The sequence below is a fragment of the Rhinolophus hipposideros genome (genome assembly GCF_964194185.1).
Source record: "Rhinolophus hipposideros genome assembly, chromosome: 15".
NCBI lineage: Eukaryota > Metazoa > Chordata > Mammalia > Chiroptera > Rhinolophidae > Rhinolophus > Rhinolophus hipposideros.
In genome coordinates this window covers 27,427,238-27,450,528 of record NC_138061.1, presented here as the reverse complement: position 1 = coordinate 27,450,528, position 23,291 = coordinate 27,427,238, and the positions used below count along the sequence as shown (strand labels likewise).

Sequence of the window (23,291 nt, the reverse complement as noted above, 5' to 3'; positions counted from 1 at the left end):
CTATGCCTCGCAAGTTGGGGAGAGGAATTTACATGTGATACATTAAAAACAGGGAGGAGGGCAAAGAGAATGAAGACTTTTTTAAGGAAGAAACTAGAACTGGCATGAAAATTTTGTTTAAGGATAACTAAGAATGGAAACGACTAGCTGCTGAGTTATCAGGACACCTAGAGAATCCGAGATACATTTCACAAGGAAAAATCTACAGGTTTTAGTCCTTGATCTGATGTAAGGTACCAGCAGGACAGAAGACTCAAGGGATTTAAACCTGATAGGCTGAGGAGAAACAGGGCAGCTCAAGAGAGTGCTAATTTGTATTTTTGGGAAGGGGTAGTGTTTAAGAAATGAATGTATGTTTAGTTTTATGTATGTTGAACTATGACACGAAAGCAACGTATCCAAGACAAAATGTCACTTAATCAGGGTAAATGAGAGATGATATCTTTGATGGCACCAATCCAGTTGAACAGCAAGGTTCAAGAGTTATTTTCCTCTAGAGCAAGGTTTTAAAACTCTTGCTCTCTCAGACTGGGGAAGTGGGGGCAGGGAGGACTGTCCCTAAGATCAGGGATGGGGAGGGGGGGACTAGAGGATGATAATGAGGCCTAGTGGGTCCTTAATCTTCTGCTTCAATCAGCATAACTCCCTGTTTACTTGCTTCATATAATGGACTTCAGAGCAAGGTTTAATGGAAATGATTTGATGCTAAAGAAAGTTCGAAAAACACTATTGTGGAGTAACACCTATCTCACATTTTTTCCTTTTCTTTATCTTTTCCTCTTTTCCTTTCTATTGTTTCCTGTTCACTTTTTGCTTTCCTTTCCTATGTCCATTTATTAATACATTTCTTTCTTCTAGTTATTTTGTTCTCTTAAAATAATAAAATTCTATTCTTCTTCTCTCTGCACAATCCAAGATTTTAGAAAAGAATATACTACATGATTATATGAAGGATTTAGAAGATTTCTAAGAGATTACACATGGGAAATTCTGAAATTTATATAAAAAAAAACAAGAAAATTATCTCAATTCACTTTCCAAACACAATATTAAGTCTTTTCTGCTTTAAGACCTATCCATGATAATGAAATACATTTGTAACTTTACCTTCACTTCATAATATCTTGTGGTATATGTTAAATCGATAATTAATCCAAGCTCCACATTTAGTGCTTTTATTGCACTAACCAAGTCTTTTGGTGTAAACTTCTGGGTTGGAGTAAGTCTCTGATTAACTGCCTATAATGAAAATAAACAATAAGGTTACATGATAAAGATGAAATGTAAATACTTAACATAAAACAAAGGAGAAAAAACAAGGCAAAAAGAATCAGTGAGAATTTTCATAGCTTTAGGAACACTGACAAAGCTGTAAACAAATTAGAGCTATAAGAAGAGCCTAAACATATTTACATCTTTTGCTTCAGTGATTTTACTTCTAGGAAATTATCCTAAGGCAATTATTAGAGATGTGGGGGGAAAAGAGACTGGGTATCAGAACATTCATTGCACCGTTATTTATAATAGTAAAAATACTTTGAACAAAGGGTCTGAAACAAAGGGTTATATGTAAACACTATAATTTGGGAAGCTTTGAAGAGCTATAGAAAAATATATGCCATTATATCTCCTTAGAAAAATTTGAAGAAATTGTGAATTCCCGGTTTTTTTCTTAGAGCATGTTCAGCTTCCCAAAACAACTAAGGGCTTCTTGGGTCACCTAGGCTGAGGAATGAAGAACCTGCAGAGAAGTCTGATCCACCAGGCTCTCCATCAGCTCTCCACAGATATATAAAATATACATGCTGTATTTCTGTAAAATAGTTTATAACTCTTAGAGCAGTGCTGTCCAATAAATACATAAGCCACATATGTTTTAAAATTTAAAATTTTCTAGTAGCCACACTCAAAAAATAAAGATACAGATGAAATTAATTTTAACATGTTATTTAACTCAATATATCTAAAGTATTATTTCAATACGAAATTAATAAAAAATTGAAATTTTACTTTGTTTTCTTTTTTACTAAGGTTCAGTATCTACCTTGTAATTTACACTTACAGCACATCTTAATGTGGATTTGCCACATTTCAAGTGCTCAATGGCCACGTGTGGCTGGCTGGCTACCATATTGCATAGCACAATTTTAGAGTATTTCTGATCTCCAAAGACTCACAAGGCCTATAGGCACTGGTTCTGCAACTACAACAAAAAAGAACTAATTAAACTGTTCTACACTGAAGTTTTAGTTTAGAATCTAGAATCTATGGGAGGAATTTCCTGAAGAACTTCTGCAGGCTATGTTCATCTTCAGAAATTCAGAAAGTACTTCATTCAATTAATATTAATGGGTTTGGTTCTAATAAAATTCTTCCCAATTAGCAAAAATCATATTTATTCTGGTTGACATGTATAATTTTCTGTATGAAGATATATTTCCTTCACGTAAAAAAGAAGTATAAATACGTTTGTTATCTTGTGACAGCACTCCTTCCCTCTTTCCAATAGGATAGACAGCTGTGATATTGTGGGTAGAACTCTGGAGAATCATAAAAAGTAGGTACAGTCATAGTTCCATTATTACCTTGTTGTATAACCTTAGAGAAGTCACTAAGGCCCTCTGGGCCCTGGTTTATACATCTTTAAAATAAGGTAGATTGACTCCATCAGTGATTCCTACACCTAGATGCCCACTGTAATCACCTGAAGAAACTTAGAAAAAAACAAAAAAATTTCTAGACCGCACCCTGAGCTACTGAAACAGTTTTCTGTGAGGTGGAGTCTGGGCACCATTTTTAAGCTCATCTGGTGCTTCAGAGGCCACCAGAAATGGTAGTCTTAAAACCAGCATGTAGAAACTACTGCATTGATTTACCCGGAGATTCACTTTAATTCTCAAGTTAACTATGTATCCAGGTAGATAATTTCTTCTTTCAAATATCCTAACCTGAAGTCGTAAGGCTGAATTAGCCAAAGAATATCATATCCACTTTCTCATAGTTTGAGACATTTAGAACAGACATCTAAAATGAAACGAGGCTTATTCTTATTCTCTATGTGTTAGCTTCATTCTGCTTCTAAACACTGAGTGATCTTTAATTCAAAGACCAAATATAAGATCAGAAATTAAACTAGTTGCAAATAAATGTAGCTGCAAATGAATGTATGAAGCAGATATTTCACTCTTGAACTACCAAGAGCTGAAAATATACTACTTGAGAGTATTTTCTAAGCCCTTCCTACACCTTTCTTTGTAATATCTTTGTTCCTGCCTCTACCCTATGAAACAAGTTATTTGGGAGTATACTTTCCTCAGAGTTATCCAGACTAGCTGATTTACATTTTGAACTTCTTTGCTCCAAAGGAAGAGAAATAAAAAAGCTTCTATTATCTTCTCAAAGCTTCTATATCTTCTCAACAAATCATCTGTCCTATTCCCTCCAACTGTCCAGAGCTTACAAAGACCTGCAGAACTTGAGGTAGTACAGTTCTGATGCCTATTAACATGACCTTAGGTGAAGGCAAATACCACTTATAGGAAGCTTAATAGTTTAATCACAAAATAATTGCATCAAGGGATATAACCGAGGTCATTAGCTATGCTAACTAGAAGAGAAAGAAAAACAACCACACAAACCCTCAGAAACAGTTCAAAGTCTTGGATGCTGTTCTTGTAGCTGTTTGTCAGTGCCATGTCCATCACACTTCAGCATATCCCAAGGCACGTTGCAGCATCCTATTAAAAGCACCTCTGACTATCGACCTGAGGGCTTTCTCTGGTCTGTATGCACAGGGTAGCACAGAGAAGTTTTAATGGCCGCAAGAAAAGCTCTCAAAGATAGATGACAGTCTGAGGAAAATGACTCCTTAGTTGGGTAACTCTGAGGTGTATTCTGAACTGAGTTCCCTAAAAGGGATTGAGCTTGCCCAGAGTGATAACCTGGGAACACATCCTTTACTGGCTTCCTTCACTTTCCTGTTTCACATCGTCAAACTCTCATGATGGTGCTTGCTGGGATCACCACTTGAAATCAAATCCTTTTCTCTGGGCCTGCTTCTGAGGGAACCCAAATTAAGGCTATTTATACAATTAGAATATAAAATACAGGTGTGTCTATAGTGAGTTACATTTAAAGCACACAAACATTCACACAAGGGAAGTTATAGAATGCATACTACTGGGACAAGGTCTTTGTGATTAAGATCAGAGGCTTAGAAACTATCAGACCACCCTGGGCTTGAGTCCCAGTTCTGTCACTATTATGTGATTTAGACAAGTCACTTTTCTAAGCTTCAAGGTCATCATCTGTAAAACAGTACTTACATTATAGGATTGTTATGAGAATTAAATGGGATAATGCAAAAAAATTTAATACAGGCCCCAGTGCATATTAACCTTTAAATAAACGTAGTTAAGCATATTCTTACATTGAAGTAGAGAATGGGAGTCTGCTTCATTAAATGAGATACACTGACTGAACTCTAGTCAACTGGAAAGGAACTCTAGTCAACAACAGGATATATAGGAAACTGATATATAGGAAACACACGATATATAGGCCACAAGGTGGAGGAATATAACTGCTTGTCACCAAGGACTTGGCACATTTCAAAAAGGATTGTCCCGCTTTGGTCTACTGGAACTTTTATTTTTTGTATCAAATCGAGTGTTAAATAAAATATTCATAATGAATGAAAAATAGTTTTGTAGTAGAGTTATTAAAATAATCTCACAGGATTTTTCAATCAAATAGTAATCAGAATGAATTCAAGATTCTTACAATATAATTACAACATTGAAATTATTAGGTTGGTGCACAAGTAACTGTAGTTTAAAAGGTTAAAAAAGCAAAAAACGCAATTACTTTTGCACCAACCTAATAAAAGGGATCTTGGAACTGAGGTTCCGATAAATTACTTGTCCAATGTCACACGCTAAGTGACAGTCAATTATTTTAATCCAGAAATTACCATCTTTAAACAGCTCATAATACCAAGCTGCCTTACTTGATTAAATACTCATTTTTCTCTCAGATACAAAGGTTCCAAGTTTCCATGTTTATATTAAACAAAGAAGAACACAGAATTTTAAAATTGTTGTCAAATGTTATATATGGGTTATGTGGAGGTAAATCTATAATTTTGGTCAGTCTATAACTTACCAGCATGTTCCTAAACTGCTCTGTTACTGCTCTTCAGTGGTGTGTGAGGATAGTGCAACAGGTTTGCTTTTTGTATTATGATTAATAAGAAAAAACTGCAGTTAACACAATGTACTACAAAGCCAAATATATATGTTTTAAAAATTAATGCAATTTGGCAATAAAAAGAACTTCTAGTACATGGTACAACATGATGTACCTTGAAATCATGCTGAGAGAGTAACTAGTAACAAAAAGGCCACATACTTATGATTCCATTCATATGAAATGTCCAGAAGAGGCAAATGTATAGACAGAAAGTAGATTAGTGGTTGGTTGCTAGTGCCAGGGGGAGAAGAAAATGATGAATGACTGCTAATGGGTACAGCTTCCTTTTAAGGTGATGAAAATGATAATCTGGAATTACTGGTGATGATCACACAACTCAATGAATATATTAAAAACCACTGAATTGTATACCTTAAAAGGGTGAATTTTATGATTTGTGAATTCTATCTAAATATATTAAAAAAGTAACTTAAACACCACTGAAAAAGAAAGATCCGAGTTAAATTAGGCAAATATAAAAGATTTTGACCTGTGTACTCACGCTTTCCCAACATCAAGAGAAAGCAAGAGAAAATACAGCTGCCATAGTCCTGAGGCCATCTAAAACATGGCATGGGTTTCAGGCATCTTTTGATTTTTTAAGGAAATGCTATACAAAGGATTTGACAAATTGATAAAAGAATGTTGATCGTTTATGGAGGTAGGAACTAAAGAATTATCCCTCTTTATTTTTGGATTATAACTTTTAAATAGATGTAATATAAAAATCAAAATATCAGTAACACTAAAGATTAAAGACCTTTTCTTTCAAGAGTATTTAATCTTGTTAAGTCTGTTTTCAGTAAAATAAGTTTAACCATTAAAAAGTAATTGAATTTGGCAACAAAAAGAAATGAAGTATGATACATGCTACAACACGGATGAACCTTGAAAACATACAGAAACCAGTCACAAAAGACACATATTGTATTATTCAGTTTAGATGAAATGTCCAGAACAGTCAAATTTATGAACACACAAAAGAGAGTAAAGGAGAGAGGGGAATGACTGCTACTAAGCATAGGGGTTGTTTTTGAGGGGGTCATGAAATGTTCTAAAATTGTGGTGACAGCTGTACAACTCCATAAACATATTAAACACTACTGAATTGTATACTTAAATAGGTGAATTTTGCATTATGTGAATTATATATCAATAAAGCTATTATTTAAAAATTAATTCAAAACTACTCCGTTACACCAGTAATGAAGAACTGTATGTGTGAAAGGTTTGTTACCTCAATGTCAAACATTTGCTGGAAACTTGCATGCAAATATTTTCACAAAGGAAAGCATAATATTAAATAAACATGGATTACATTAGTCTCAATCCTCCTTATTAAATAAGAAAATAATATACATACACCCTTTAAAGGAACTTTAAAAGCGATAAATCGGGTTCCAGGCAGAGGATGTCCAATTGGGGTCACAGTCCTCCACCTGCAATGAAAATAAACAACTACAATTAAAAAGATTTTAATGACTCAAGATGGTAAACAAAGAAATCATTTTTAAATAGAGACTAACTTGTTGGTTAGTTGCTTTCTTAGTTGAAATTTAATTAACTTCTTCCTCCCTCAAAAAAAAAAAATTAAGGTTTTACGTATGTACAGTGCTTCTACAATAAATAAGGTAGCATCCGTTTCCTGGATACACTTTCAATACCCCAATGATATTTTGCTAGTTTTTTTTACGTCTATTTAGGTCCTATTACCATATTGAGCAACTTGTCTCATTCTAAATATGTCATGTTTTCTCTTGCTTCTTCTGGCCTTCTGCATATACCCTTCCCTTAGAATAAAATGTCCCCAGTCGCTCCGGCCCACATCCTCTCCATGTTAATTTCATTGATCTGTGTCACCTTCCCTCATGAACCACACACCATCCCATTTGAACCATTACCATTTTTGCACTTTTTAAACAAGGAATTGGCCTGCAATATTATTGAGTCCTGATACACTATCCCTCACATACCTACGTCAAAAATGAGCATAAATGAGAAATATAATCAAATTTTATCTAAACAAATATCTAACTCCACATTCAGTATTTGGTAGGACAATTTTTTTTGCAGTTGAGTGTTTCATTAGTTCCATTTTATAGAGAAGAAAAAAAGACACAGAAAGGTTAAGTAACTTGTGGTGAGTCAATTTTTAAAAAGAACAATTGGATATTTTAAGTTTTAGACTATGATACATTTAAATTTAAGACATTCCTATTTTAAGTAGAGACTACCCAGTCTAAAGAAGAGACAAAAAGAATGAAGAAAAATGAACAGAACCTCAGAAACCTGTGGAACACCGTCGAGTGCACTAACATATACAAGGTCTGACAGTTAAGTTCACAAACTCATTCTAGAAAAAGTGCTACATACCTCATTGTTGAATGTCACTATGGTCACCTTCAAAGTATTCCCCTTGGGAAGTTATGCACCAACGCCAGTGCCTAGTCCACCCTTCAAAGCAATTTTGGAACCCTTTTTCTGGAATGGTCATCAGAGCTGTTGTCGTATTACCCTTGATGTCCTGAATGTCATCAAAATGTCTTCCTTTCACTATTTCCTTTATCTTTGGGTAAAGAAAGAAATCATTGGGGGCCAGATCTGATGAGTAGAGAGGGTGTGCCAATGCAGTTATTTGTTTACTGGCTAAAAACTTCCTCACAGACAGTGCTGTGTGAGCTGGTGCGATGTTGTGATCCAAAAGCCATGAATTGTTGGTGAAAATTTTAGGTCATCTGACTTTTCCATGCAGCCTATTCAGCACTTTCAAATAGTAAGCCTGGTTAACTGTTTGTCCAGTTGGTACACATTCATAATGAATAATCCCTCTGATATCAAAAAAGGTTAGCAACATGGTTGAAACAAGTTTGCGAACTTAATTGTCACATCTCGTATGTAATGGGTCTCCCAGAAAGAGAAGATTAAAAGGTCGGGAAAAATTTAAAAAATAATGGCAGAAAACATCAAATTTGATGAAAACCTTCAATACCTGAGAAGCTTAAACTACAAACAGGATAAACTCAAAGAGTTATACACCTAGACACATCCTTGTTAAACTATTAAAAGACAAAGATGAAAGAAAAATCTTGAAATCAGCAATAGAAAATGACACATTACATTCAAGGGAATCTCAATAAGATTAGCAGCTAACTTCTCATCAGAAGCTCACAAGGTAGTAAGATGACATTCAAATGCTGAAAGAAAAAATACTGTCAAGCACGAACTCTATATCTAGCAATACTATCCTTCAAAAAGTGCAACTAGCAGTAGCCCTTTGCTTTACAAGAACAGAAATTTGCTTTTGATAATTTATCTAGAATTGAAAAATTTGTTTCTCAAGTTTTTAAATACAATATAAATGCCACCAAAACCCATTAACAAAGGAATAATGTTGGAATCAGTTTTTTTCTTTAGAAATTAAAAAATGATTTCAAGCCAAAGTCATTCTAAATAAAAGAGTTCATTTCCACCTTTAAAGAGCTCATTAACTCTTACATTTTTGCCTGTGACATTTTTATAAAATAATTTCTTTGATGGAATTTACTTGTGGAGTAAGATGCCCTTGAATATTTAACATTTATCCATTCCTCAACAGCACATCTAATTCACCATTACAAATGACAGTCAATTATGACTATAATCTGATAAACATATTCATCGTTGGGTTTGACATCCAGCAGGGAGCTGTTCCTTAGCATCGACAATACAAGGGAACCATACAGAAGCAATTTTAGACCATCTGCTAATACTGTCAATATTACTATAACATACACTTTTTTCAATCCATTTATTTTCACAACTAATGTTTTCATAGTGGTACAAATAATGGTATCTAAATAAACTGGTACTTCATTTACATGATCTATTCAACTACTTTTAAGAAAAAAGCAAGTGTATCTATCTATATTCATCCCCCACATTTGTTTTTGGAATGCAATACTTTTTGGGTTTTGGTTTTTTCAGACAGATAAAATTTTATTAAGCTCCTAGGGTACACATAAATTTTTAGAGTATACTATGTAAGTTCCAAAGCCACTTGCTTACAACACTCTTGGACAGAGTGTAGGCAATTACCACTACAAAATTAAACAAACAAATAAAAATACAGACTGGATGAAGAAAACCTATAATGTACTATTTGCTACCAACAGCATCAATAAGTTGTCAAGCTATCAATCATTCCAACCATGCAAATGGATGAAAATTCTAATTTGGGATTAACAGAAGTAGGGGCAGAAGGATGTTATAGACAATATCTGCTAGAAAAATCTTCTGTCCACCTATTCAAATAGTATAGTACTATATTTGAGGATTAGTTTAAAATGCCATTTCTTTCTTAAAGTCTTCCTTTATTACAAAACTCCCCTATGACTTAACATCATAAAGAATAAAACAAATTAACCTCATGTGATTCCTGATATGGTATTGTAAGAAAATAGAACATCACAAATGTAGTAATGCTGCCAAAAATGCTTAAGCTGAATCTAATTAAGAAAGCAATCAACAAACTCAAATTGAGGGTCATGCGTAACAAATTGCCTATACTAGGGGTAAGCAAACTTCTTAAAAGTTCAGACAGTAAACATTTTAGGTCTGTGAACCACGCAGTCTCTGTTGCAACTACTCAATTCTGACACTGTAGTGCAAAAGCAGCCATAGATTCATGTACATGGCTGAGTATGGGTGTTTTCGAATATAACTTTATTTATAGAAAGAGTCGGTCAGCCCAGCCATAGTTTGCTAACCACTGGCCTAGACTCTGAAAAAGTGACAGTATCATTAAAAAGACTGTTCTAGATGGAGACTAAAGAGACAACTAAATATATGTATGACCTTTTGGGGATCAAAAACAAAATCCATTATAATTATATTGGGAAATCTGAATATGGACTATAAGAATACTGTATCAATGTTATTTTCCAAAGTATGATTATTATGTATGATTATACAGGGAAATACCTGCTTTTAGGAGATACATGCTGAAGTATTTAGGAGTATACTGTCCTGGTCTCTGCAATTACCTCAAATAGTTCAAAAAAAAAAAATGCATATGTGTATGAAGATCAAGCAAATTGTGACAAATCTGATTCCAGGACAAAGGTTATACAGATGTTTATTGTATTAGTCCAACTTTTCTGAAGGTCTGAGATGTTTTTAAATAAAATTAATAAGAAACAAATGATGGTACAATGTACACCAGTAATGCTCTACCTTAAAAAAATCCCTTGACTTTTTCCTTCTCCAAACTGCCATTTGTATTTACTCAACAAACCATATAGCTCAGCAAGCTATTATGTCTTAATTTCTAAATTTTTTTCTTGTAAGTCTTATCCCCATAGGAGATACTGTATATACTCTGATTTCCTTTAGGACGGAAAGTAGACCTTATCCTTCCTTTATATCCCCAAAGAGCACTTGGCGTGGCAGTATGGGTACAGTGTACGTTCAATGAACTCTCAGTTAATAAAAGATGTATTAGGATGTGGCCATAAAAAACATATTAACAATGATTTCCCTGAGCCATAAACCCCACTAAAAAATAACAAGTAGCTTTATCTTACTTGATTAAAATAACATCTATACCACATATCAAATAATCAAACAAATAAATGTAATAATTCTAGGAGACATTAAACAGAAAGTTATAGAAAAATAAATGAAAGTATAGGTAACTGAGGTAATTTCACTCATACTGATTAGCCATCTGTGGAACCACAGCTCAACCACATTCTGGTGACAATTATAATACAAAAGAGTAGTAATAACAATTTACATTCCCAGACTTTCAATTTTTTTCAGAAACTTTCATGAATCTTAACTCATTTCTCCTTATATAACTCTATATGAGATAGACAGAGTAGATACTTTTTAGAGGAGGTACTATTTATCCCTATTTGAGATATGAAAAATATGAGACCAAAAGTTGATTGGAGTTTCCTAGTATCCCAGTGAACTAATGGTAAAGTCAAAACTTGAATCTAAGTCTTACCACTTCTCCTCTAAGGCACATTCTGTATTTGGGGCAAAAAACGCAGCAAAGTACTAGGAAATTTTTTGCTTAGGAATGAAAAGGGGGATGGGATTTGCCCTTGAGCTTTTAGCTTTTTAATGAGAACAATGTACTCCATAGGCAATGAAAAGGAACTGAAAAAGATGAAGCCATCACCCCACGGTGGAAAGTGGAAATTTAAGCTTTTTAGAGTTTCTTCCTGATTCCTGTGCTATTCTCTTAAGACACTATGTTTTATTCCATTTTTAAGAAATCCTCCACACCAGAACCTTAGCACAGACTCCTATGAAAATAAAATTTGCATTCATAAAGGCATGTTTTAAAATACCGCGTTTCCCCGAAAATAAGACCTAGCTTATAAGACAATCAACTCCAGCGCGTCTTTTGGAGCAAAAATTAATATAAGACCCGGTATTATATTATAGTATAGTATACTATATTATATTATACCCAGTCTTATAATGAAATAAGACCAGGTCTTATATTACTTTTTGCTCCAAAAGATGCATTAGAGTTGATTGTCCGGCTAGGTCTTATTTTGGGGGAAACGTGATAGGTTTTTACCTACCATGCTAGATCCTCATTACATTCCTACGTAAATAAGCACATATTTGTTCTCATTCTACAGAAAAGGAAATTAAAGCTAATCTTCATAAAATTATTTACCCAAAGTTATACACATAAGTAGTTGAAAAGGTAAGATTGGAATAGAATCCAAGTACTTCATTTCAACGATTTCTAACCTTCGAAACTTCAACATAAAAATTAAAAAACAAATGTCTTAACCCTTTTATACTACAGGAGCAGCTACACTTTTAGAAAGAGGATTTGTTCTCAAAGGCAAGGGAAGTAAAGGCAAAAATAAATGAATGGGACTATGTCAAACTAAGCAGCCTCTGCATAGGAAAGAAATCATCAACAAAACAAAGAGGCAACCAACTGAGTGGGAGAAGTTAACTTGCAAACAACACCTCCAATAAGGGGCTAATAGGCAAAATATATAAAGAACTTGTACAACTCAAAACAACAAAAAACAAACAATCCAATTAACAAATGGGCAGAGGACCTGAACAGACACTTCTCCCAAGAAGACATACACTCAACACATATGAAAAGATGCTCAACTTCACTAGTTAATAGGGAGATGCAAGTCAAAACCACAATGAGATACCACGTCACACCTGTTAGAATGGCTATTATCAACAAGACAAGTAATAACAAATGTTGGAGAGGCTGTGGAGAAAAAGAAACCCTCACACGCTGCTCGTAGGAATGTAAGTTGGTACAGTCACTATGAAAACCAGTATGGAGGTTCTTCAAAAAATTAAGAATACAATTACCATATATGACCCAGCAATCCCTCTTCTGGGTATCTACCTAAAAAAATCTGAAAACATTTATCCATAAAGATATATGTACCCCTATTTTCACAGAAGCATTATTCATGGTAGCTAAGATATGGAAACAGAAGTGTCCTCCAATAGATGACTGGATGAAGAAGATGTGATATATATATGAATACTAGTCTGCCATAAGATGAAATACTGCCATTTGTGACAACATGGATGAATCCTGAGGTTATCATGCTAAATGAAATAAGTCAGACAGAAAAAGTCAAGAACTGCTATATGACTTCACTCATATGTGGGATATAAAACTGAAAGCAACAAAGGAACGAGACAAACAAACAAAAACTCACAGACACAGACAACAGTTACTAGAGGGTAAGGGCAGAGGGAGTTGGCAGAAGAGAGTAAAGGGGGTCAAATACATGGTGATGAAAGTAGAACTGACTCTGGGTGGTGAGCACACAATGTGATATATAGATGATGTTTTATATAAATGTACACTTGAAACCTCTATAATTTTACTAACCAATATCACCCCAATAAATTTAACAAGATAAAAGAAGATAAGAACCACTGACTTTTTTCTCCAGTGTTTTACCCAAATAACTCATAATTTAGCATATAAATAGATCAATTTCCATCTGAACAAATATTGGATCACTGGTAGCAAGGAATGTTTTCTAACGAGGCAGATTATTAGGAAAATTGAAATCAGCCTTAAAGTCAAGACTTTATCTGTTAAGTTTTGAATCCTTCTTGAAACCTCGTACATTTTTAGTCTGCACCACTTCCTTGGCTAAAATGTTCCATAAGTTTTCTACTCCCTGCAGTGGTGGTGGAGAAAGAGAAGCCTAATTCATAGAGTCGGAACAGCAAATGCAATGAGAGCTGACAATCTAGGGACGGATGGGTAGTGAAATTCAGTGATAAGAGAATACGTGAAAGTGGTGAAGACTAAATGGGAAGGTATTTAGGTCTCCCTCCTTTCCTTAGATCCTCAAATCTCATTGCTAAGCTTAGTGATTGAAACGACTTTATATTCACCTCTTCCTTTTTGTTTTTACCCCTCTGTGCAGACCTTACCACTGCATCTTGGATAACTGTAATGGTCTCTCATCATGTGTATCCTGAGCCTTTCAGATTCTCCCCCATTTATTCCATCCTATACCTCACTGGTAAGAGAAATTTTCTGTAAACACTATCATTACCGTTGAGACTCTTTCAAGGCCGTATTTCATGCAGCCTTATCCCACACAGTGCCTCTGACCTTGCACCACAGATCCCACATGAAAAATGTCTCTCAATCCAGCAGTTCTCCTTAGAGTCCCACAAATACATCAAGTTCATTTATCTTTTCGTGTTTTGTGCCTTTCCCTAGGCTCTCTGACCATCTCAATGGGGCACTAATAACATTTTGGGCTGAATAATTCTTTGTCGTGGGGGTTGTCTTGTGCTTCATAGGATGTTTAGCAACATCCCTGGCCTCTATCTAAATGTCAGCAGCACCCTCCACCCCAAACTATGACAACCAAATATTTCTTCAGATATTGTCAAATGTCTCCTGGGGGACAAAACTGCTCTGGCTGAGAACCACTGATCTAATCCAAGTCTCACTTCAAGCCCTAACTCATGTCCTATAAGAAACCTCAAATCAACATAGCTCATAGCCATCTTTCCCTTTTCTAAATCTTTATGAAATGCTTATTTGCTGCAAGGCTCTTTTTTCCCCCCTCTGTTTCTTGACTACATCAAAACTAAATTTCATATGTATTATGTCTTTGCAACTGAAATCAATTAGGCCTGGAAAAACATCATATACCAACAATTCCAAATGGTAGAACATGTTCATATATCCTCAGAATACAACTATTGTATTTTGTTAGAGCTCCTGAGAAAGCTGAAAATTAACTCATCAGCTAATGTGGTAATTCATGTAGCTATGCAAGTGAATAATCAGACAGAGGCATCAAATCTTAACTGCACTTTTTAAACTTATTCAAAGCCATTTCAAAAATAGGATTTCATTCTACTTTCTATCCACCTACAATCTAGTTATCAAAGGTTTTGGTTAATACTTCAGTAACTTAACATTTTACACTGAACTGAAATGCCAGACATTTAACTTAATGTAGTATGTATTTCACTTATTTCACAAAGGATTTTAAGCCACTTATAATACAAATAAAAGTAGAAAATCAAGAACATGTAAACAAAAAGACTATAGATCATAAAGGTCAGTTTAGATATTCACCTTTCAGCTTCTAAGAAGCGAAAGCAAAAAAACGAAATCATACATTTCACAATATTTATAAAATATTAAAAAGAATCAGGCAATATCAAAAAGAAAACATTTTCTGTTCCTAAATCCTAAAAAAATAAATAAATAAATCATGACTGTGCACAGTGCCATTTAACATGTTTGAGCATGACTCGCTGAAAATAATTCGTCAATGAATTGAGATAATATAGTCCATGTACATAAGCTTTGAGTGGTTCCGCTTGATCCATCAGGAGGAATGGATGGACAGCACAACCCTGAAACGATCTTCCGAAATAATGCTTCTTTTCGTCAAACTTTTGAGAAAAAGTGAAGAAAGGACAATTCTGGATCTTACTCTCTCCCAAGAATCTGATGTGCTGGTATTTTATATTGCTTGTTGGCAATGGGTCCATACAAATTACAAGCTTTATCTTCAGACCACAGATATAAAGAGCCAAACCCACAGCATTCAGCACATGCAAATGGTCACTATTTTTTCTTAAATCTAGACAAACAGTAAGATTGATACCTTGCTGAGCAAGTTAAGGAGCTAGAACTGTCTAGCTAGAGGAAAAACCCACCTGTGTATTGTAAATGCTTAAATAAGTACCTGAGTTCTCTGAGTTCTATCCCAGTAAATCTAAACTTCAATTAGTTTCTGTCCTGATTGCTATATAATTTTGGGTCAGTTTGCTTTTATTTTTTAAGTAACAAAAAGGAAACAAAAGATTTATTGAAAGCTATTGATTTTGGCAATATACTAAACACAGTTCCTTTCTTATTTTGGAAGGAATATTTCTCTTACATCCCCCTTCCTTACCCCCCCCCCCACGTCCCGTGTGTGCGTGGTACACACTTGTTTTACAGAGAAAGAGACGAGGAAGTAGATACTACTAGTTTCTTAGGTTAATATAGTGAAACTTCAATTAAAATGCATTTTCCTGGATTCCTTTAGAGACAGACAGAAACTATAACAGAGGAACCTGCATTTTAAAAAAGCACTCCTGGTAATTCTGATATTAGTGGTCAAAGTTCTGAAAAAAACACTGAAAAAACAAGGTCCATGGACAACTAGCACATGGCCAGGTAGAACAGTCCATTCTAGGCAGAGGGAAGAACAGAAACAAGGTATGAAGGCATCAATGTGTTTGACGTGTCTGAGGAACAGCTGCTCAAGTCCCTTAACCATACTGGCCCTCATTTTCTGCAGGTGGTAAATGAAGAGCTGGACCACATTGTGTCTGAGGTCCTTCCCAAAGTTAATATTTGATCATCATCCAAAATATCCAGGAATTGTGGTTCACTGTTACCTAAATATACTGTGCTAATTACTACTCATTTATTCACCCAAACTTATTAAGTACTAATGAATGAAAAGATTCAGTATTAGCCTTCAGTGTTTAGTCTGATGGAAGAGAGAAACAAGTAATTACCACACAGTGCCGTGAGAGAGGATAATTGGGATGGCATCACAAAGAAAAGTAATGCTTAAGCAGAAACTTGAGGAGGGCAAGGGGCAGCATTCCACGCAAAGGACTGGAGGCATGACGCCACATGCTATGCCCAGGATACAGGGAACAGTTTGGAATGGTTTTAGTACAATGTGCATGCTGGAGAGTGGTAGAAAAATGAAGCCTAGGAAGAAAAGACAGAGTTCGTATGTCATGCAAGAGCTCGGATTTTATCATATGGAGGAATTGAAGGCAGGGGATCAGGCCTCCATTTTTGGAAGACAGCTCTGGTGACAGTATAAAGAATGAACCAGAAGGGAACAAATTGGAGACAAAAAATCAGTTAGGAGGTCACTGTCAAAATAGGACGGCTGCTGCAGCAGAGCAAGGAGGACAAAGGTAGGCTGGAAAGAGCAACTGTTTAGGAGGCAAATTCAAATAACCTGCTGACTGTGTGTGGGATGTGACAAAAAAAATAGAACTTCGGAATTGTTGTGAGTTTGACTTGGGTGAGTGAATAGATACTAGCTTTGTTAAAAGAAATAAAGAGAATAAGTTTTGTGAAGCAAGGTTGGCTTTGAACTCTAAGTATTCTGGGTGCTTTGGACACTGGGATAAGGGTTCACACAGTCAATGAATTGGGTAGAATCTGGCCTAAGGATAGATCTGGGAGTCATTATCCTACAAATGGTAGTTGAAGCTATGAGACTACTCAAGAAAACAATACAAAATGAAAAGAGAGAAAGATCAAGGACAAATCCCTAAAGAGCAACAGCTAAGGGGCAGTCAGAGGAAGAGTTTTTGTTTTGTTGCTTGCTTTTCTTAAGACAAACTTAAACAATGTTTATATACCAAAGAGAAGAAAATGACTAAAAAATCATAGGGAAAAAAAAGGGATTAGAGCAAGATGCCAGAGGAACTAATACAGAAAATGAAAAATGCTCTAAGAGGCGGGAGAACAACAAAAGAAACTGATGTTAGGGAAACCAAGGAAAAAAAGTTCAACATTGGAAAGTGGTCTATAGAGCCGAGTGCCTATAGAGCCGAGGTCTAAGAAAATATACTGGGTTTGGCAATTAGAAAGTCTGAGGTGACATGACAGGTGATAGAAACCAGAAAACGGCAGGTGGAGGCGTTAATAGGTATGCTGGTGGGGGGTTACTCTTTCTACCAGTTTGGCTGTGAATGAGAGGAAAAGAGAGCAGAAATCAGAACGTAATCCTAGTGGAGGGGTTTTCTTTTTCTTTTTTGTTGGAAAGGGGAGGTGAAGCCAGGAGGGAGGGCAAGGGTATATGGAAGATAAATGAAAAAGAAAGGCTAAATGATGAAACAAGCCCCAGGGGAGACAGCATCGATGGGATCTAGGACACACATATAATCAGCTGTGAAAAGGTGTAACACCTTTTCACCTGAGACAGGAGAGAAGAATATCGGATGATGAAATTAAGCTGGCACGGCAGTCAGTGTAGTAGTTCATGTCTGAAAGTCTATTTGCTCAGAAAAAGCAAAACCAGCTGCCAAAATACAAAGTCAAAAGTGGGATGGAAGGTCTAAGGAGTGATAAAAGTTAGAATAGTAGGTGTGGATGAGAAAGGATGGCTGAGCTACATTACAGAGCATGACATACTGTCATGGCAATAATCTGGTTATGTGATTTTTCACTACTAGAATTGTTACATGTGTTGTGTGTATGAGTTGAAAAAGTACATGGCTAAACTGAGCTAGAGTAGAGTGTACTGGACAAAAGTGGGATAAACACAAGGCAAGGAAATTTTAGATACTGGTGTGAGTAAATGAACCAAGAAGTGTGGCTAAACAAGGAAGAAAGTTAATCCAGGTAGAGGTTACTGCTGATGAAACGGTAGTCAAGGGACAGGGTTTTCATGAGGTCAGGGATTAAGTATACAAAAATAAGGAAGAGGGAGAGATGAAAGGACAGAAGGATGAGAGGAGAATGCTAGAACTTAGGATATTTATTTGGAACAGTCTTCGATACTACATTCAGCAGTCAGTCAGTCAGTCAGGGCAGTAAGTTAAGAGAATTTGGGGTGCTGGACCTGTGATGCACATGACCGCTTTAGTCCCACCGTTGTCGGAACTGAGTAAAAGAGACTGAGCTGGGTGCTACATTCCTTAACAAATGTGAGGGAGTGGCCAAGAAGCTGGTAAATGACAGTGAAGAGGAGAGGTAAAAGCTATAAAGGAGCGTTCCTGTTACATTTTACAAGGGTGGAATGGAATGGCCAAGCAATGGCAAGGAAGAGATGGAGAACATCGATGCCACCTGTGGTATGGGGGTGGGGGGCATCGCTTTCACTGTGGTGAGCTGCGAGGAAAGCAATGTATTCAAGGCAGAGCCAGGTTCCAAATACCAGGAATGTGCTGTGAGAAGATGAGGATATAGTTTTATTTACACACACGTGGGAGCCCAGAGGAAAAGTTAATGTCTTCAGAAGAAGGCTGATAATAAGACGATCAACAGATGGAGAAAGTGTGAAGATTAGCCGATGGGAAATTATCTGGGGGGTTATCAAGTATGATAGAAACTAGAGGCAGGGTGGGATTTACTGATCTCTCGATCTTAAATGACACCCTGTTAATAGTTTCAGTGCCAAGCTGTCAGAGACGTTGGGACTTTATTTGGCTATTGAGGTTAAACATAAGTATTAGCTTTTGTAACTATATTATTAAAAAATAAAAACAATTCTAAGAAACTCAGGTAATTAATGAATCTCAGAATAAAAAGATTAATGATGTTTATACTTCTGTCATTAATATGTACATTCAGAAAATAAAACTAAAGATTAAAAACTCATGAGTGACTCATATAGGGTGACTAAGTTTCAAAGGAGAACTATAGGGTACCCCTTGAAGCATGCAAGAGTATTGAACAAAATCTCTTACTTAAAGATTATTTTAAATCTCTAGATACTATGTTTATAGAATACTGCTTGAATATATAAACAGTTCTGAATATTTACATTAAAGAGTGAGGCCCAGTTTAAATTCACCCAATGTTTGGCAAGAATAACATATAATACTGTGTTCCCAATTTCAAGTTTGAGGGACTATTCCCCCCACCCCCATGCACAGCTACAGCAGCCCTTCCCATGGCAGACTCTCCGGTTTTGTGACAGAAAAGCTCTGAAAAATGAGCAAATGGGTAGAGTAGGAGGAAGCCGCAGTAGTATGGGAATGAAGATCCCAACTGTTTTGGATATGAATATAGTGCAACAAGGGGTAAAAATCTTCAGTGTGGTTACTGTGCCCCAACAAACAGATACCCACTAGGACTCATACATAACAATGAACAGAATTTTACTTGTAAAAGAGACTGGATCCAAAGTGTAACTACTAGGAATTGCTCTTATAAGAAAGGGAAGTTTCTCAAAGATCAACAATAATACATAGAGCTTAACAAGAGTGTTCCAATGAGATCAAATAAAATGAGAACATACGAGATACATTTCTAAAAACTTGAGAAATCTCTGAGAAAACGAATTATTTCGAAAAATAAAAGCAGAACATCTGACTCCGAATTCAGATGACTGCAATAATTCAAATCTGATGCATTCAAACTAAGCTTGTTAAGCAGCAGGATTTAGCAAAGGTCCTTTTTCACCCTCGTTACATATTTTTTCTCTTTTACTACCATCATCCCTACCCCTACTGCCCCCCTCAAAAAACTCATGTCAAAATACTCCATAATTTAAAAAGGCAATTGTACATTTTAAAAATGCTTTTCTAAATCTATCTCAATCAGAACATCTCTTGTCGTCTGTGGACATGTATATTTCTTCTCTTTCTTAGACAAAACCAAACATTTTAGGAAGAGTGGTCAGTGGGAGGCAAAAGTAAATCTCTACCTTCAGAAAAAGGAATGTTTAATGGTTTTACAATTCACAAAGCGCTTTCATATTTCACTGTCACATTTCACCCTAATCCCAGATGGGAGGTAGGACAGGGAATACGGTGATCATCCAAGTTGTTCAGATGACAAAACTGCAGCTCACCAAGTTAGGGGACTCTAGGGACACTGGAGGTGGATTCACGTTGTGAGGCCGGCATCATGGAAGGTAACCGTGCGGCTCAACAAAACAGTCCTTCACGGCACTGTCTAGTTGGACTCAGTATGACATTTTCCTCTGGGGACAAAATCATAAATTAAGGTCCTTCCTCCCTCTTATCCTTTACAGCTGAAGTTGCAAATTCAAATGCCAGGCAGTTTGTCACACCTAATAAAACATGCCCCAAATAAAGAAAGGATCAAATAGTAAGAGGCAACTAACACTAAGCCTCAGCCGGAGAGGCTAGAGGAGGGATAATCAAGTGGAGGGCTGGAGAGGCTTTCTCTTCATGGAGAAGACGGCTGCTAATCAGTTATGAACAGCTATTTCCTTGCATGACTGCCACGGACAGAGCTCGTTTTCCTAAGTCTAATTTTTCAAGAAATCTAACTTTTATGTGAAATCTCCTGACCTTTAAATGACAGCGACTTGAAATAAAAAAAAAAGAATGAATCAAAACATTTTTGGCACGAGTTTTGGCCCACCAGTTTGTGACATCTGCTGGACTGATACGACTTCTCTCTACTTCTCCCCCAAACCACAAAATGTTCTTTAAACTTGAAAATAGGGTTGATTTTTCTTTTTACTCCTCTCAACTCCTCTAAAATACCAAGTATTAGATCTCAAATTCTATACTACCTCCATTTAACCTGTTCGTTATTTGGGTCTCTATACTTAACACTTAGGTGTACTTGTAATAATACATCTCAGTAGATATGTGCTACGTATATTTTTCAAAACTTACCACTATGGTAATAATTGCAGAAGTTAGGTGTACTTAAGGAACACCAACGATTACGTATTTTCACATGCACACATTCTATTAGCCCGTAACATTGCTATTTAAGAAAAGTATTTCTGGACTTTTTCATTCTTTCTCCTCTATCATTGTCCCTAAATTCCTATTACCAGAAGAGCCCTAAGAAAATCACGATGGGAAACCCAGCAAGAATTTCACTGAGAATGTTAACTGGACAAAAATAACCTTTTAGATAGTCCACCAAAAAGGGGGTTTATTCGGAAAAAAAACAAGACCCATCACAGCAATGTGGGAACTCGGAACTTTAGCCGCCACCCACGAGCCAAAGGGCCGGATCTCCTAAAATGGCTCCTATATACATCAACACCCCCAACCCCCTCAGGAAGTTAGAACCATAAAGTTTAACAGGAAGTAGGGACTAGAGAGTAACAGGAAGCTCAGCTCCCGCCATAGACCTCCCAACTCCCTGGTCAATTTCCTTAAAGGGCCAGTACGCTTTTTTTTTTTTTTTTTATCAAGAATGACAATTTGGCCAAAAGACTTCAGGCTTGGACACATTTAGTGGTTATGTCGTTACTTCAGATTATAAGCTGAGTAGAACTTCTGAGTTCCATTTCTACTAACGCCATAATTTACCTATACATCATTATCGGAACATCATTTCTGCTGCAGTCTCTTCACTTCCACATCTCCCTTTTCCCACACGTACAAAATTTTAAACAGTTTGCGAGTGTGAAGTGCACAGCACAACGCCTGACACAGAAAACGGTGAACAAACATTTGCGAAACGTCTGAATGAATGAAAGCATCCCTAACGCCGTCGCGCTGCTTCCCCCACTAGCGCGTTTACTAACTTCATCCCCGCCCGAGAGTCCCAGATCAATGGTCAAATCACGGAACATTTTATTTAACTCGGTGAGTGAGTCGCTGGGAAAAGACCATAAACAAACGTAAGCGGGTTTCGTTTACGAAGCAAAGACGACGCGACACAAGCGAGCGTGCCCTATTTTAAGACTTTGACAGTATTAAATTGGTTGCACGGATAGCAAGCTCCGTGAAGAAAAAGACCCCCTTGAGTATTTACGGCGCTCTTTGGGGTGCCACGCGCAAAGCACCTCAACTCAAAGACCCCCTCTCCTCCCCGGAAAGAAGGGCGGCGGGCAATAGGCGGCAGGTCGCGTGGGTCGCCCCGAGGGTCGCCCCAGCCCCTGGGCGCCCCCCGCTACGCACGCCCGCCACAGGCGACGGGGCGCCCCTCGACGGCGCGGGCGACCGCTCTCCCACGCTGGGCTCGGAACCGTCCTCCCCCGGAAATACCCGCTTATCTGGCAACTCCGGTTCTCGCCACCGACCCACGCCGACCCGAGAGATCACGGACAACACTCACCCATAGGGGATACTGTTCTTCTTCACCATGACGAGAGAAGTACGGAGGGGGCTCCCAACGACCCAGGCCACACCGCTCTCAGGCCTCTTCCAGAACAGACCCCAGAGCAGCTGTGGCCGCTGGGGCACACACCCAGGGGGCGGGTGATCAAATTCGGGGGCTCCCGCCAGGCGTCTTAGACGAGGACGACAGTGACGGACTTCGGCGCTTCAATTGGAGCCACAAACCCAGGTAGCGTCGCCGGACGAACACACGTACCGCACAGATTCCGGAAGGCGCAAGCTCCGCGCATGCTCGGGACCCGGCAGGCTGAGGGTCCGCCTCGCGCATGCTCCCGCGCCGCCTCGCCTTCAAGCCCCGAGGAGCTTGCGCGCGGCAGGCGGCAGGCGTGAGGTGCGGCCGTCAGGAGCGGTGCGATGCCGTTGGCGAGCTCTCCTAGTCCGCGGCGAGCGCTGCGCCCAGCCTTCGCTGCCCAGACATAACCTAAGTGCACTTTTCATTCAGGTGAATGTCGTACTGCCCGTGAAAGCTCCCGACCCTTCCCTGTCCGACTCTCCAGGATTTTGTTGGGTTGGAGCCCTGCTTTTTGGAAAAAGCAAGCGGCGTGGTTCAGGTGACCCGCTCGGGCCGCTGGGATTTGTAGTCTCCAGAGCCTGACCGACCCGTTAGTCACTCCCTTTGGGAATTAATAGGGTAAGGGACCACTCCATTTTACAGCATTCGAGAGCTGTTCTTTATTTGAGTGCCTACTGTGTGC

General features: G+C 37.5%; 1 protein-coding gene across 1 annotated transcript in view; it reads right to left on the bottom strand.

The window, feature by feature from the left end:
• Window positions 1–22,822, bottom strand: part of LOC308508296 (uncharacterized protein) — a 38,097-nt gene extending 15,275 nt beyond the window's left edge. The window contains exons 1-3 of the mRNA XM_081074739.1: window positions 22,535–22,822; window positions 6,614–6,689; window positions 1,108–1,239 (exon numbers count right to left, since the gene is read on the bottom strand). Coding sequence (XP_080930865.1) covers window positions 1,108–1,239; window positions 6,614–6,689; window positions 22,535–22,563 — 237 coding nt within the window. The 5' untranslated portion in view covers window positions 22,564–22,822. The remainder of the gene's footprint in view (window positions 1–1,107; window positions 1,240–6,613; window positions 6,690–22,534) is intronic.
• Window positions 22,823–23,291: the final 469 nt, after the last annotated feature.